Genomic DNA, 14402 nt, shown 5'->3' with positions numbered 1-14402 from the left:
AAGTGAGGCCGGGGACCAGGCTGATAGCGGAGAAAGTGGTGGGAAGGGGTAAGCTTCTGGAGAAATATATGTGTGGTTTTTGGTAGTGGAGACTGAGCATTCTGCTGCTGAGCTACACCCGCAGTCTTTTAAAAAAAAAATTATTTTTTAGTTATATGTGGACACAATGTCTTTATTTTACTTTATGTGGTGCTGAGGTTTGAACCCAGTGCCTCACACAGACTAGGTGAGCGCTCCACCTCCGAGCCACAACCCCAGCCCATCCCCAGTCCTTTTTAGTTTTCTTTTTTGAGGCAGGGTTTCACTAACGTTGCCGAGGGTCTTGCTAAGTTGCTGAGGCTGGCCTCGAACTTGCAATCCTCCTGCCTCAGCCTCCCTAGTCGCTGGGATTACAGTCATGCACCACCATACATGGCTCTGGAGATACTTTGAAAATGGAGCCAGTGAGATCTGCTGATACAGTGGATGTGAGAGGAGAGGTGTTGAGGATAGTTCCTAGCGTTTGGGCCTGAGGGATGGTGGGCAGTATCTGTGAGCCCATGGATGACACTAGAAACCAGTTCGATAACACTTCAGTTGAGGAAAGTGCTGATTGTTCCATGTGCCAAGCCCAGCAGTAAATAAGGTGGGCCCTACTTGCCCTCACAGGGCTCACAGCTGGCGGGGTAGACAGAGAAGAGCAGCTCCAGTAATGGTCAAAATCAAGGGAGGGTGTGTGCGGCGTTGGTGTGCATGTCCCGGGTACATCTGGGAGTGGTCGTAGGTGCTCTCTGTGCGGGTGCGAGGCAGGCAGGGGCTCTGCTGCAGGCTCGGTTCAGGCCTACCTGGACAGCTCCCTGTCTAAGAGGGAGGCCACCCAGTGCTGTGGCTGGGTTGGGTCCCTTGGCAACTCTGGAGCCACAGACCTGTGTTGCGTCTCATGAGTAAACACTCAGGGTCACTCCAGGTGAACTGGGCTGCACAAAATAACCACCACAAACAGAAAAATGCCTTTCTCTTTGGGTCCTGTGACCCCAAAGCAGCTCTGACCTTAGGGATCTGTGGAAAGAGAGAGGAGCACGTGCTGAACTCTTTTATGGGGCAGAAGCCATTCAAATGAGGCAAGGAGTAAGATTACAAGGGAACAGGGGAGCATAGCTCAACCCCTCTGGGTGCGGCCTACTCCTAGGGCCACTCCCAGGCCACACCTTATTATCACAGCACTACTGTGCCAGACTGCAGTGATCTTTCAGATCCCCGGGGTGCATCGGGACTTAAAGGTGTGTGCCTCTGGAGTGGCCCCCACAGACCTGACCATCATTCCACTCCCAGTTTCCCTGGGCAGACTCCCAGACTGAATCCCCAGTAAAACCAAGATGGAAAGCACTGCAGATTTCAGAATTGCAAGCAATTGCTGTTTCTTGGTGGGTTTCGTTACAGCCTGGTGGCATATTGTCTAAATTCACTTTGGATTAGGCACCTCTGCCCCCCAAATAACCTCACACATCTACACCTGCACCCTGATTTTTGACACAGGACATGACATTATAACTATACAAAAAAAAAAAAAAATCTTACAATAATGCTCAAATGTATCTATAAGAACTTCTCACCCAACTGAAAATCACCAGAACAATAAAACAGAAATGCCGTGGATCAGAACCTGGCTTCTGTCAGCAGAGAAGGCTCGCTTCCTGTTTATTTGCTCTCAGGTCTTCTCCAGCGCTCCCCCTATTTCACAGTAACCTGGGAGGGGACCCTAGCAGGGCCAGGATGTGCAGAGAGGGTGGCTCTGGGGGAGCCAGCTCCTGTGCCTTCTCAGGAAGATTATCCAGGCCGGCTGCCCCACCCCCAGCCTGCTGCCTCGGGCTAATCCGGGGAGGTCAGGGCAGCTCCCCCTCTCCTCCCCCACAGTCCCCAGGGGCCTGCAGTGACCATTCCTGGGTGCCGCTTATTGAAACACACCTGACCTCTGACCCTCTTCATTGTCCCATCGGGTGGATAGATGGCATTATTTTCACTTGGAAAACCGAGGTTTAGCGCCTTTTCATGATCTGCCCAAGCCACACAGCTTGGAAGCGGAGGGCCAGGGTTCCAACATAGGTTTGCCTGATCCCTGTCTCTAAGATGGCCCCAGGGTCCTGAGGTGGCCATTTTCACGGGAAGGAGAGGATGAGACTCAGGCAGGGTTGACATCTTGCCGAGAGTCCCCCAGCCTACCAGGAAGGGAGCAACTAGAGGGATACCTGTGGAGGTCCCGGGAGGCTCCCTGGAGGGGAGGTCTGGGGGCCAACTGCAGCCCACCAAAGGAAAACAGATTCAAACGAAAACGCTGTCTGCCCTGGCCCCCTGACCTCCCCTTCTGCTTCCCTGGGGCGGCCGCTGGAGGCCCGGAGGGGGCAGGCACAGCCCCTCCCATTGAAGTCTGTCCATCCCCCCAGGGCGCCGAGACCAGGAAGCGCTCGCCCACACTCAGCAGCCAGTTCAAGCGGTCGCTGGAGCTGCTGATGCGCACGCTGGGGGCCTGCCAGCCCTTCTTCGTGCGCTGCATCAAGCCCAACGAGTTCAAGAAGCCCATGGTGAGCGGAGGGCCGCGAAGGGACCCTGGAGGCTGGACCAAGGGTAGAGGAGGGTCGGGGGATGATGCAAGACTTCCTCCTCTCTGGGGAGTGGCCGGCACCTGAGAGCTAGACTCCCATTTACTGGAGACGGCAGGTGCACCAGAGAGAGCAAGTTTCAGTCCAGCTTTACCGCCTCCTAGCTGGAGACTGTCTCTGAGTCCCTTTATGCCTCAGTTTCCTTGTGGATGGAAATGGGGCGATCACACCCACCTCCTGGGCATAGTCTGTGCAATCACGTGGGCAGGTTGCGGGGCACACAGCGCTCAGTAGATGGCAGCTGGGGGCTGTGCTCCTTTGAGAGACCCGTCCCTTCAGCCCAGCGCAACTACCCCCTCCCCCTGGAAACCTCCCCTGGCTCCTCTCACTGGGACTGTCCTCCTTCCTCACTCTTCTGATTAACACTTATTGGGCCTTTTCTGTGGAGGGAGCAGACCCTTGACCTGGGTTGGAGATATGTGTGGATGTTCAGGGACATTGAGGGGCTTATGCCCTGCAGGCTGCCAGTGCCCGCCCCTGTCCCTCCACAGCAGGCTCTGGGAGGTGTTGTTTACCCAGAGCTGGGGCCCTCGGTCCGGGTCCGGGGAGGGAGGGAAGGAAGGCCAGGGAAAGTGGCCCAGAGGGAGAGGAAACAGGCTGCGGAAGTCTACCATCCGCACATACTGTCCCCGCCAGGAAATCATTTCCCAGAGTGGGTGACGCCTGTCCCTTTGGGGACTCTGGTTTGTAGGGGCCTGAGAGTCCGAGGGCTCCAGCAATCTCTCCCTCCAGGGCAGGTGGGCCAGGAGGACTGAAGCTGGAACTGTAGGGCACCATCTCCCCTGGCCTTGAAATACCCTGGAACCCTCTGTCAGCCGGGGCTTGGTCTGGACCTTGGTCTGTGGTCTGGACCTTGGCAGGGACCTCCCTACTGGTCTCCTGCCTTCTGCCGGCTACCCCTGCACTTCAGGGACAGCACTCTCAGATGCCCATCTAGTCTGTCCTTGTTCCACACCTTTCCTGGCTCCCCAGCCCCACCTTCGAGGCTCCCCACAGCCCCTGCATCTGCCATGCACATCTCCCCCTGTCCCTTCAGTGAGCCCCCGGGGCTGGCCCTGCCCTGCCCTCCAGTCGTCACAGAAACAGCTTCATGAGTTAGAAAACTGTGCCTTTTCTCTGTTGTCAGCAGCCAGACAGTTGTCTGAATAGCTAGAGATCTACAATGGCCACATGAAGGGCTCCCTGGGACAGGGCCGAGCACCCACTACCAGCACGGCTGGACTGTCCTGGACTAGCCTCTTTGCCCTCAAAGTCCGCCACTAGGTCCTTTCAGATGTCCACTCTGTGCATTGGCTCACCCCCCACCCCGCCTGACCTTAGACTACCACTCCTCGTCCCTGAAGCCCCCTCTGGACCTCCCAGGGACCTGAGTGAGCCCGTGTCTCCCCTGGGCTCCCACATGGTGCAGCTCCCCACCACCACGGGGTCCTCGCTGCCCCCTGCCATGTGGATGTGACCTGTGCACCTGGGTCCCACCCTGGTTTGCTCCTCATGCCGTGTTACCTTGGCCTCTAGACCTTTGCGTGGGGCTGCTTACACACAGGGCAGGGCTGGCCTCCTGGCAGGAGCTCACCTTGACCCCTTGGCTCTGCTGGCAGCTGTTCGACCGGCACCTGTGTGTGCGCCAGCTGAGGTACTCGGGCATGATGGAGACCATCCGAATTCGCCGCGCCGGCTACCCCATCCGCTACAGCTTTGTGGAATTTGTGGAGCGTTACCGTGTGCTGTTGCCTGGCGTGAAACCAGCCTACAAGCAGGTACCAGGTCTGAGGTGCAGATGGTGGGAGGGTCGGCCTCCCGCGCTGGCCGGGCAAGAGCCCTGGATTCACAGTGGGTCAATGAGCTGAGCAGGTGACATCTGCTCGTCCACCTCAGAGAGTGCTGAGAAGGTGGGGGCTGGGCAGTGGGACAGTCAGAGGGCCCCAGTGGCCATGGTGGTCATCATTTGACTTTCACATGGAGTAAATGGAGGTTTGGAGAAGGTGGGTCCCTGCCTGGGTCATGCGACCAGTCGGGGCAGAGCTGGGAGGGCCCTGCCTCCCAGCCTTAAGAGGGACACCTGGAGGGCTTCCTGCTGGTGAGGCTGTCCATTCCCTTGTGCCTACCAGGGCGACCTCCGAGGGACATGCCAACGCATAGCTGAGGCTGTGCTGGGCACCCATGACGACTGGCAGATTGGCAAAACCAAGATCTTTCTGAAGGTGAGCACATCTCTGTCTCCAGGCTGCCTCGGGGGCTGTCAACTCCCATGGGTGGTGTCCCAGGGCTCCCTACAGAGTGAGTTGCCAGGCCAGGTAAGGCAGCCTTGGTGGCAAGGGGAAGGCAGGCTGGCATTTGGGAATCCCAGCGTCCTGAGTGAGGCCGTTCCTCTCCTTTCCTTGTCGACACAAAGAGATGGGTCCGGGGTGGTCTAGAGTGTATCTTAGGTCCTTTCCTGTGACTTCCTGGCAGGCGGGGTTCACCCTGGGTGCCCGCCCATCTCTGGCCCCCTCCCAGCCTCCCAGAGCACAGCAGCTGGAGCTGGGCTCCCACAGGCCGGAGCAGCTATCGGGGGGAGCAGGAAGCTGGCCCTGGGAGTCACGGCCTTGGAGAGCTGCTGTGAGTGGGCCGTGGAAGGGCAGCTGAGCAGGGAGTGTGGGCTTCCTCATTTCCATTTCCGCTGGGTTAGATTTCTGGCTGTCCAGGGTAACAGGGCAGGGCTCCTGCCAGTGTGGGGGTGGACGGCCAGGACAGCTGGCGGAGGGAGAGGAACCTCAGCAGGAGGGAGTCTGGGGTCTAGTCTGATTCCTTTTGGGTTGAGGGGCTCGGAGTTCGTCCCTTCATCTCCCGGAGCCCTTCTTTCCTCTGGATGTCCACAGCCTGCGTGTCCCACAGCCGCTGGCTGGAAAGCACCTCTGCCAGGCCTCGGAGGGGCTCTCTGTGATCTCATTAAGTCCTCCCGCAGTCCTGTGGGGTAGGAAGCATGCCCATTTCACAGGCCCAGAAAGGAGAAGTGAGTGTCCCCAGGTCAGGCAGCTAGGATGCAGAGAGCAGGGCTTCTAGCCCGGGGTGGTCTAATATCCAGCCCTGTCAGAGGAGGACAGGCAGGGAGCACCATGTCATGCAGAGCCAGGGAACTCGGAGGAGCATCATCATCTCCATCCCTATCTTTCTGGGCTCTTTAGAAATGGTGACATTTTAAAAGGTCAAAGGTGGAAGTCTCGTTCATTCTTCCGTCCTCAGAAGCCCCGACTGAGCAGCTCCTCTGTGCTGTGTGTCTGGGATTGTTTGGTGGAGGTGGCTTTCCTATGAGAGCCTCATCTGCCCACAGGCAGGGCCATGTCAGCCTGCCCTGCTGTGACACTGCCCTCAGAAGCCAGCACAGCATGGCGCAGATGTTTGCTCATGTGTTGAATGAACCAATGAGGCTTCTTCCAACTGGAGTGAGGGTTGGTCAGGAGCTAGCAGGAGAAAGGGCTGGAAATGTCAGCTGCTGCCAGGATTCTGGAGAGAAATGACAGTGGCCTGGGTAGGGTCCTGGGAAGTCTCTGCTTGGGCAGAGATGGCCATGGGGCAAAGCTGGGGGGTGTGTGAATGGGCCCTATGACCCTGTCCAGGGAAATGATGGTTCTCCTGCTCCGTGGGTCCTGCTGGGCCTCTTGGAAACCTCCACAGCCCCTGATGCGATGGGAGGCACCCTGGGGTCCGAGCATGTGTGGGAGATTGGGTGGCGCCCCTGAGCCCTAGGCCTGGCCTGGAGGAGACACTGTCTGGGCGCTGCTCAGGAGCTGTGCCTTCCAGGATCACCATGACATGCTGCTGGAGGTGGAGCGGGACAAGGCCATCACTGACAGAGTCATCCTCCTCCAGAAGATCATCCGGGGGTTCAAAGACAGGTACCTGCCCCCAACAGCTCCTGCCACCCCAGCCCAGGTTAAGGTGCGCGTGCCCAGGGGGCTCACTCTGCTCCCACATGGACACCAGGAGTGGACAGGCACACTGCGGTGCACACATGGAAAGCACACAGATGCTCACACAGACAGAGGAAGCAGATTCACAAAGTTCCCCCATGCTAGGTAAACCAAGGAGCGGTGCACTCTCCTGTGGGCACACGTGGGCACATGAGGCTGTGAGGCACACTCACGCACCCTCTGTTCATCTCGAGGCCAGTGGAGTTTCCCAAAGAGGAAATTTGAGATTTTGTAAATTACAAAGTGCTTCTCATATTTTATGTAAGGGACGTGTGTACGCTTGTGATGATTCGCAAATGGGCGGGACTAACTGGAATGTGATTCAGCTCCACGCAAATCTATGACCTGCCCCTTTTGCTGTACATGTGGCCCTTCCCCCACCCTGTATCCATTCACCTGTCCATCTGCCCTCTTCTGTCTGTCCCTTCTTCTATCCATCCATCCACTGATTCCCGCCTCCTGGGGCTCGTTTGCTGCGGCTGCATCCTTCACCCCTCTGTCTTTTCCTGCTTTCCACACACACTGCTGTCTGATGTGTGTTCTCTCCGTCCTCCATCAGGCTGGAGACGACTCTCTGGAGAAGCAGCCCTACTGTGTGTAGGAGGACAGCACTGAGCTCCTCAGAGTCAGACAGACATGGGCTCTAGTCCCAACTTCAAGTCTCAGCTTCCTCATCAATAAAATTGAAAGTTAGACCGTTGAAAGCTCTTATTAGTCTTTTACATTATTTTACTAATTTGTTCAGACACTTCCTCCTCTATCAAGTACCTTTTGAATATCTGCCTTAATGGGCTCATGTGACAAATCTGAGGCAGGAAGAGTGGGCATTATTCTACCCTATTTCTAGAAGAGGATACTGAGGCACCGAAAGGGTCTATGTCTTGCCCAAGGTCACACAGCTGGGGCATCACAGAGCTGGGTCCCAGTGTGCTTTTCTGATCCCAAGCCAGTTGTACCCTGGCTGCCTCTAGGACTAGCTCTGTGCTCTGAGATTCACTCCATCACCACGGCTGTTTCAGGTCCAACTTCCTGAAGCTGAAGAATGCTGCCACACTGATCCAGAAGCATTGGCGGGGATACACCTGCAGGAGGAACTACGAGTTGGTGAGCCTCCCAGGGCCTGCCCCTACCTGTCCTCCAACCAAAGTCCCGGTCTAGTCTTTGTGGCTCTTCCCAACTGGTCAGCAATGCTTGCTGCTTTTCTTCGGGAACGTTTTGGTGAGTTGTGAGTACTCTGGGGTTACCAAGACCTCAGAAGGGACCCCCAGAGCGGCTGGGTCCTGTGGACCTCTGTGAAGCAGCGCAGCTGCTGCCTCGGGAGGAGGCCTGTCTGGAACTGGAGACCTGTGCAGCGGAGGCTGCTGCTGGTAGGGTCCTTCTGGGAGGGGTGGCGGCTCAGTCTCTGAGTGCAGGGCCGTGTCCTTGCAGATGCGCCTGGGCTTCCTGCGGCTGCAGGCCCTGCACCGCTCCCGGAAGTTGCACCAGCAGTACTGCCTGGCCCGCCAGCGCATCATCCAGTTCCAGGCCCGCTGCCGTGCCTACCTGGTGCGCAAGGCCTTCCGCCACCGCCTCTGGGCGGTGCTCACCGTGCAGGCCTACGCCAGGGGCATGATCGCCCGCAGGCTGCACCGGCGCCTCCGGGCAGAGGTGAGGACCACAAAGTCCCAGCACCCAAGCCCTGCACCCAGAAGGGGTGTCCACCGAGGTGTGTGCTGTCTCAGGCAGATGGGTCAGCCCTGGTGTTGGCCAAGGAGGCCGAGGCCTAAGGGGGACTTCTGGCTAGGCCAGCTCTGGGGAGTTACAGACCCCACTCCCACCCTCCCAGCCGAGGCTGGGCTGGGCCCCAGTCACCCTAGTGGATCTTCAGGGCCCCCGCAAACCTGGTTTGGCTTTGAGATCCGACCTGCTCTGGAGAGTCTCAGCTGCCCGTTTCCCTGTCTGCCAAACTGCTCGTCAGGTGCTCTCAGTTCCAGAACCCAGGCTCACCCTGCCATGACAAATACTGCGCCTGTGTTTTGACATTCCTTGGCTGTCCCTTTCCTTAGTACCTGAGGCGCCTAGAGGCGGAGAAAATGCGGCTGGCAGAGGAGGAGAAGCTCCGGAAAGAGATGAGTGCCAAGAAGGCCAAGGAGGAGGCAGAGCGCAAGCATCAGGTGAGCTGGGGACACCTGATGTCCTGGTCTGCTGGCTGGCTCCATGGCTTTCCTCCAGCACAGCCACTTGCCACCTGTCCCACGACCCTCCTGCCTTCATTCAGGAGGTGTCTCTTCCTAGGCGCACTTGGTGCATGTCGCATTTGGCGCATGTCTCGGCTCTCACTGGGACAGGCAGGAGGCACCTTCTCTCAGGGGGGATAAAAAGCCTGAGCAGGGGACAGCCCCGAGGGCTGTGCAGCCCGACGTGGGAGCACCAGCCACAGGGCTCCTGAACACTTGGAATGAGAGCACTGAGACACCTGATCTAGACTCTGGACGCTTACTCAGGGGGGAAAGGACTGAAGACCTCAGTGTTGTTTCTATAATACTGATCAGGTTAAGATGATATTTGGTAAATGACATTTTTAAAATTAGCATCACGTTTCTTTTTTGGTACAGGGGATTGAAGCCAGGGGTGCTTAAACACCCGAGCCACATGCCCAACCCTTTTGTACATTTTCTTAGAGATAGGGTCTCGGTGAGATGCTTGAGGCCTCGCTAAGTTTGTGAGGCTGGCTTTGAACTCACAATCCTCCTCCTCAGCCTCCCAAGCCACTGGGATTACAGGCGTGCACCACTGTGCTCGGCTTCTCTTTGCTTTTTAAACTATGGCTACTACATGTGTGTCTTATATCATATTTCTGTTGGGCAGTACTTGATCTAGACCTCCGCCCCGTGGCTGTGGGATTTCTGGGTTGGTGCGAGTGAGCTGCCTGGGGCAGAGGTTCCAGGCTAAGCCCTGAGGGATGGGCAGGGCTACTGGCTGGGCTGCTCCAGAGGCCTCTCTGTGGCCCAGAGGTGCTGGGCATATATCTGCTTTGCGACGTGAGGGAAGAGCTGAGCATGGCCAGCCATGGGGAAGATGGGGGTGCAGTTCTTCCCTGCACTCAGGAGGCCCTGGTAGAAGTTGGGACTGAGGCTGTCCCAACCTTGGGTTCCTCAAGGAAAGGGTGCTTCCTGAGGCTGTGGCATTGGATGCCGACCCCACCCCTTCTGCCTCACCCCAACCTTCAGGAACGCCTGGCCCAGCTGGCTCGTGAGGACGCAGAGCGGGAGCTGAAGGAGAAGGAGGCGGCTCGGCAGAAGAAGGAGCTGCTGGAGCAGATGGAGAAGGCCCGCCACGAGCCCATCAATCACTCTGACATGGTGGACAAGATGTTTGGCTTCCTGGGGACTTCGGGTGGCCTGCCAGGCCAGGAGGGCCAGGCACCTAGTGGCTTTGAGGTACCAAACTGGGGACAGCCTACACCCCACTGGGTGATGGTCCTTCCTCCTCTTGTGTGTGTCCCCTTGCACCAAAACCCACCTGACCCCTCTGAGCAGAGAATGGTGATGAGCTGGCTCCCAGACCCCATCCAGACCCTGCTTGCCATGTGACCTTGGTCACTGTCCCTCTCTGGAGCCTTCTCGAGAAACCACTGTGTTTGGGCAGCAGACAGGACATGCAGAGCCCCTACCCTCCTGGAGGACGAGCCGGCTCTGCAGGGACAGGATGTGAGATGGCAGTCAACCTGAGTCTGCTCCAGGCCCTCCCACCTGAGGCCCACATGGCAGGGAACCCCTCTGTGTCCATCAGGACCTGGAGCAAGGGCGGACGGAGATGGTGGAGGAGGACGTGGACGCGGCCCTGCCCCTGCCGGACGAGGACGAGGAGGACCTCTCTGAGTACAAATTCGCCAAGTTTGCTGCCACCTACTTCCAGGGCACAACCACACATTCCTACACCCGGCGGCCACTCAAACAGCCGCTGCTCTACCATGATGATGAGGGCGACCAGCTGGTGAGGCCTGCCGGCTGCTGGTCCCTGCTAGCAAGCCTGGGCTGGGGCTGTGGGTGCTGCCCAGGAGGCATGTCCTGGGTGGGCAGGGCCTGGGTCTGACTGCCGCCTCCTACCTGGGGCGCAGCCTAGGTCCACACCAGGTGGGCAGGTGTTTCTCCAAGCCCTGTCCTCGAATCCCCCGCTATCTCCACGGTGTTAGCAATGTCCTCTGCTCCGGCTTCCTGACATCTGCGCTCTGCCCCCAGGCGGCTCTGGCAGTCTGGATCACCATCCTGAGGTTCATGGGGGATCTCCCAGAGCCCAAGTACCACACAGCCATGAGTGACGGCAGCGAGAAGATCCCTGTGATGACCAAGATTTATGAGACTCTGGGCAAGAAGACATACAAGAGGGAGCTGCAGGCCCTGCAGGGCGAGAGTGAGGTCAGACCAAGGTTCCCCCCCTCCCCCCGAGTTGATGACCCTCCCAGGCCAGTGGAGAGGGCTACCTGGCCTCAGCGCCCTCAGCAGAAAGAGCACCCTTCGATTTGCCTCACCTCCCCTATCCCCAGCCTTCTCTCTCTACTTATGGAAGCAAAAGTGTGAAAGTTGTGTAAACCGTGAAGTGATGGTGACTCAGGGGCTCATGCAGAGCAGATGGGCTTTGCTGTTGGAGCCAGCTCCTGTGACGACTCTTGGGGGGCTGGGGGGGGTCATTATGCTTTTCTGAGTCTGTTTCCCATTTGCCAGCTGGCTGGTGGGGGTGGGTGCAGGGTGGCAGGGTGCAGGGTGGGCGTGTCTTGTGTCAGTGTGGAGGTCAGCTGATCCCAGGTGCAGCCCACTGTCAGGTGGTCTTGTCTTTGCTTTCTGCCCAGTCATTTGCCCCTGACCCTAGTTGGTCCTGCAGGCCCAACTCCCTGAGGGGCAGAAGAAGAGCAGTGTGAGGCATAAACTGGTGCACTTGACCCTGAAGAAGAAGTCCAAACTCACAGAGGAGGTGAGAGTGGACCCCGGGGCCTTAAGCTGCAGCCGACTGAGCTGGGACCCCCCCAGGAGCAGGAGCAGGAGTCAATGTTGCCTGTCTTTAGGGGACAAGACAACGTGGTGGGGGGACTGAGCAGACAGGAGGGCATGGAAAATGCGGTGGGCTCAGGCTGCGGCCAGGGAGGGCTTCGCAGAGCAGGAATGAAGAGCGTCCGAGTGGTGCAGGGTGAGGGGGTCACTTCCTGTGGACACCTGCCTGGGGCGTTTGATCAAAGGACCTTTCAGGTGGGCGCTCCTCTGTGGCTGAGATGGCAGAGCGTCTGCTCCCCTGAGTGCTCTGAGCTCACTCAGTCAGTCCCCTCATCTTCTGAGCACTGTCCTGGTCCTAAGGCTCCAGGGTGGTGCAGGCTGGTGGGGGCTGCGATGCAGACACGGATCATGGCATTCACAGCTTGGGCCAGCTCCCCACACGCTCCTCCTTGCACACACCTGAAATACCACCTTCCCCTTTTCTTCCTGGGAATCTCCTCTTCCCAGGATCCTCCTCCTCGCCCCTTATTACAAAGTCAGAGGCTCCTATTTTGCCTCTGCCCTTGTCCCATCCCCACCTGACGCAAGATGCTAGTCTTATGGGCTCAGATTTGAATCCCAGCTCTGTACTTGGAATCAGAGGAGCCAAGGCAAGAAAATGCCCACTCCCAGGGGTCATGGGAGAGGGACCCAAGATGGCAGCAGAGGTGCTCAGGAGATATGGGAACCTTCCATAGCCCTCCCCATCTGTAACCCACACTCCATCTGCTCACTGCATCTGGGCAGAGTGTGGGGCTGCTGCTGTGGCCCCAGACAGGGGACACTGATTCCTAGGAACCAGTTCTGAAGCTGGGCACACTGGGGTCAGGGGCCTTGGTGACTGTGTGGGTGGAACCCAGGGTGTGCCCTGGAGCTAGGAGGGACCCCACCCAGGGGGGGTGTCCATTCTGGCTGAATGGTCCTCCCCGAGTGGAGGCTGGGAGTGGGTGTCAAGGAAGGTTTGGGGGAAACTTCTTCCAGAAGCGGAGGTGCCAGGCCAGTGCTCCCAGGCCATGTGAACAGCTCTTGGCCCAGCATCTGGTCTGCAGGGAGGGGTGGTGGCAGCAGCAGGGTCAGTGATGGGGAGCCCAACTCCTCTGCCTGCTGCCTGGATCTGCTCTGGAGACTGGGCAGTTTCAGGTCCCCAGGTTCACCTGCCCTTAACTGTGTCCCCTGACCCAGGTGACGAAGAGGCTGCATGACGGGGAGTCCACAGTGCAGGGCAACAGCATGCTGGAGGACCGGCCCACCTCCAACCTGGAGAAGCTGCACTTCATTATCGGCAACGGCATCCTGCGGCCAGCACTGCGGTCAGCACCTGAGGGGCCCAGGGAGGCCACGAGGGGGCGCCCGGCACCCCCGGGCTGGGCTGGAAGGCTTATGGCAGCTGGGTTGTGACTTTGTCACCTTAGCAACAGATTAAGCCAAAGGCCTGTGTTTGCCTCTGCTGCCAGCTGGCTGTGCGACCTCAGGTTCCTTGGTCTCTCTAAGCCTTTTTTTCTTATCTATAAAGGAGAAAAATAATGGTGCCCCCTCCTAGGCTCGTGGAAAGCCACAAAGACAAGAAGTGTGTAAAAGCCACCGAGCACAGTAGGCCCTCAGTAATAGTAACTATGACTATTGTTACTTGAGTTCAGGGTCACTATGGGCAGCATGCTGGGCGACTGTACCCTCCCCTGAGGCCAGGAGAGCCTCTATGTAGGCCGCAGTCGTCAGGGATGTGATGCAAAGACCTGGGAGTCACCAGGAGCAAGTAAGGGATCTGCCCACCTAGGTGGGATGAGGGTGGGCAGGCTTCCCCAACCGCAGCAGCACAGGAAGGGGTGAGGCGAGCAGAGCCCATGAACTTGTTTGCTGCTGGGGGCTGGCCTGCAGGGAGGGGTAGTGGCAGCAGCAGGGTCAGTGACGGGGAGCCCCATTTTCCTGATGAGAAAACAGGTTCAGAGTGGGGAAGAAACTTGCCCAGGGTCACTTGGCCTCCCAGACCTCCTGCCTTCCAGGAGAGTCTCCCCCCGTCGCTCCCCAAAGCCAGGTACTGCCTTGCTTGAGGCCACAGAGGGCCACCCCTCCAGGAGGGAGTGGTAGCCAGCCAGTCTTCTCACTGTCACAGCCTCCAGAGGGAAGTGCTGGAATACCTGGACCAAGAGTTGGAAGGCCAGGGAATGAACTCCCTGAGGGACTACGCCAGTGCCTCCGGGGGCAGGGGATAAGATTTTTCACGGTTCTGTGGCAAGACGGGAACTACAGCTACAGTTGTCTAACTTTAAGCGTTGCTCTTGATTCTGAGATTTAGACCTCTGGAATTTTGGGCCTTTTTTTTTTTTTTTTTTTTAATACTGGTATTGACCCTTGGTTCTCACACAGGCCAGGCAAGGGCTCTACCACTGAGCTGCACCCCCTACCTGGCTTTGGATAGCTTAGATGACCTTCGTTTTAGGAAATAGGGTAGCGTGCAGGGTGTGTGCATAGGTATATTTGTGTGTTTTAGATGTTCTTATTTTGTCATGATTAAAAAGTTGGCAACTTCTGAAGTTTAAATCATATTGGCCCACAATCACTCAAAATTGGAATACCATTGAATCAGATCATCCCTCTTCCTGCCCAGGGCTGTCCTTGGACAGCCAAGGGGATCAGCAAGTGCCCCCTGGTGGTCAGCATGCACCACGCGCCCTCCCTCAGCCCTGAGCCAGCAGGCTCTCTTAAAGGCTTAGGAACCAGGAGAGACATTGCTCACAACCGCAGTGACCACAGCTGCCCTTTCATGGAGACCCTGTGCCAGGCCTTGTGCAGGGTGCTTTATACACCTTGAC

General features: G+C 57.7%; 1 protein-coding gene across 4 annotated transcripts in view; it reads left to right on the top strand.

Annotated features, from left to right (window-relative positions):
- Positions 1-14402, top strand: part of Myo7a (myosin VIIA) — a 61116-nt gene that overhangs the window by 22902 nt on the left and 23812 nt on the right. For all 4 annotated transcript variants that reach the window (XM_076843948.2, XM_076843947.2, XM_076843946.2 and 1 more), the window contains 12 exons: positions 2421-2558; positions 4235-4393; positions 4745-4837; positions 6417-6511; positions 7606-7690; positions 8015-8233; positions 8632-8739; positions 9796-10005; positions 10358-10561; positions 10807-10983; positions 11447-11536; positions 12775-12902. In XM_076843948.2, the coding sequence (XP_076700063.1) occupies positions 2421-2558; positions 4235-4393; positions 4745-4837; positions 6417-6511; positions 7606-7690; positions 8015-8233; positions 8632-8739; positions 9796-10005; positions 10358-10561; positions 10807-10983; positions 11447-11536; positions 12775-12902 (1706 nt within the window). The remainder of the gene's footprint in view (positions 1-2420; positions 2559-4234; positions 4394-4744; positions 4838-6416; positions 6512-7605; positions 7691-8014; positions 8234-8631; positions 8740-9795; positions 10006-10357; positions 10562-10806; positions 10984-11446; positions 11537-12774; positions 12903-14402) is intronic.

Source organism: Callospermophilus lateralis, chromosome 2, assembly GCF_048772815.1.
Source record: "Callospermophilus lateralis isolate mCalLat2 chromosome 2, mCalLat2.hap1, whole genome shotgun sequence".
Taxonomy (NCBI): domain Eukaryota; kingdom Metazoa; phylum Chordata; class Mammalia; order Rodentia; family Sciuridae; genus Callospermophilus; species Callospermophilus lateralis.
Note: the sequence above shows the minus strand (reverse complement) of the source record. Positions and strands in the feature narration are given on the sequence as shown.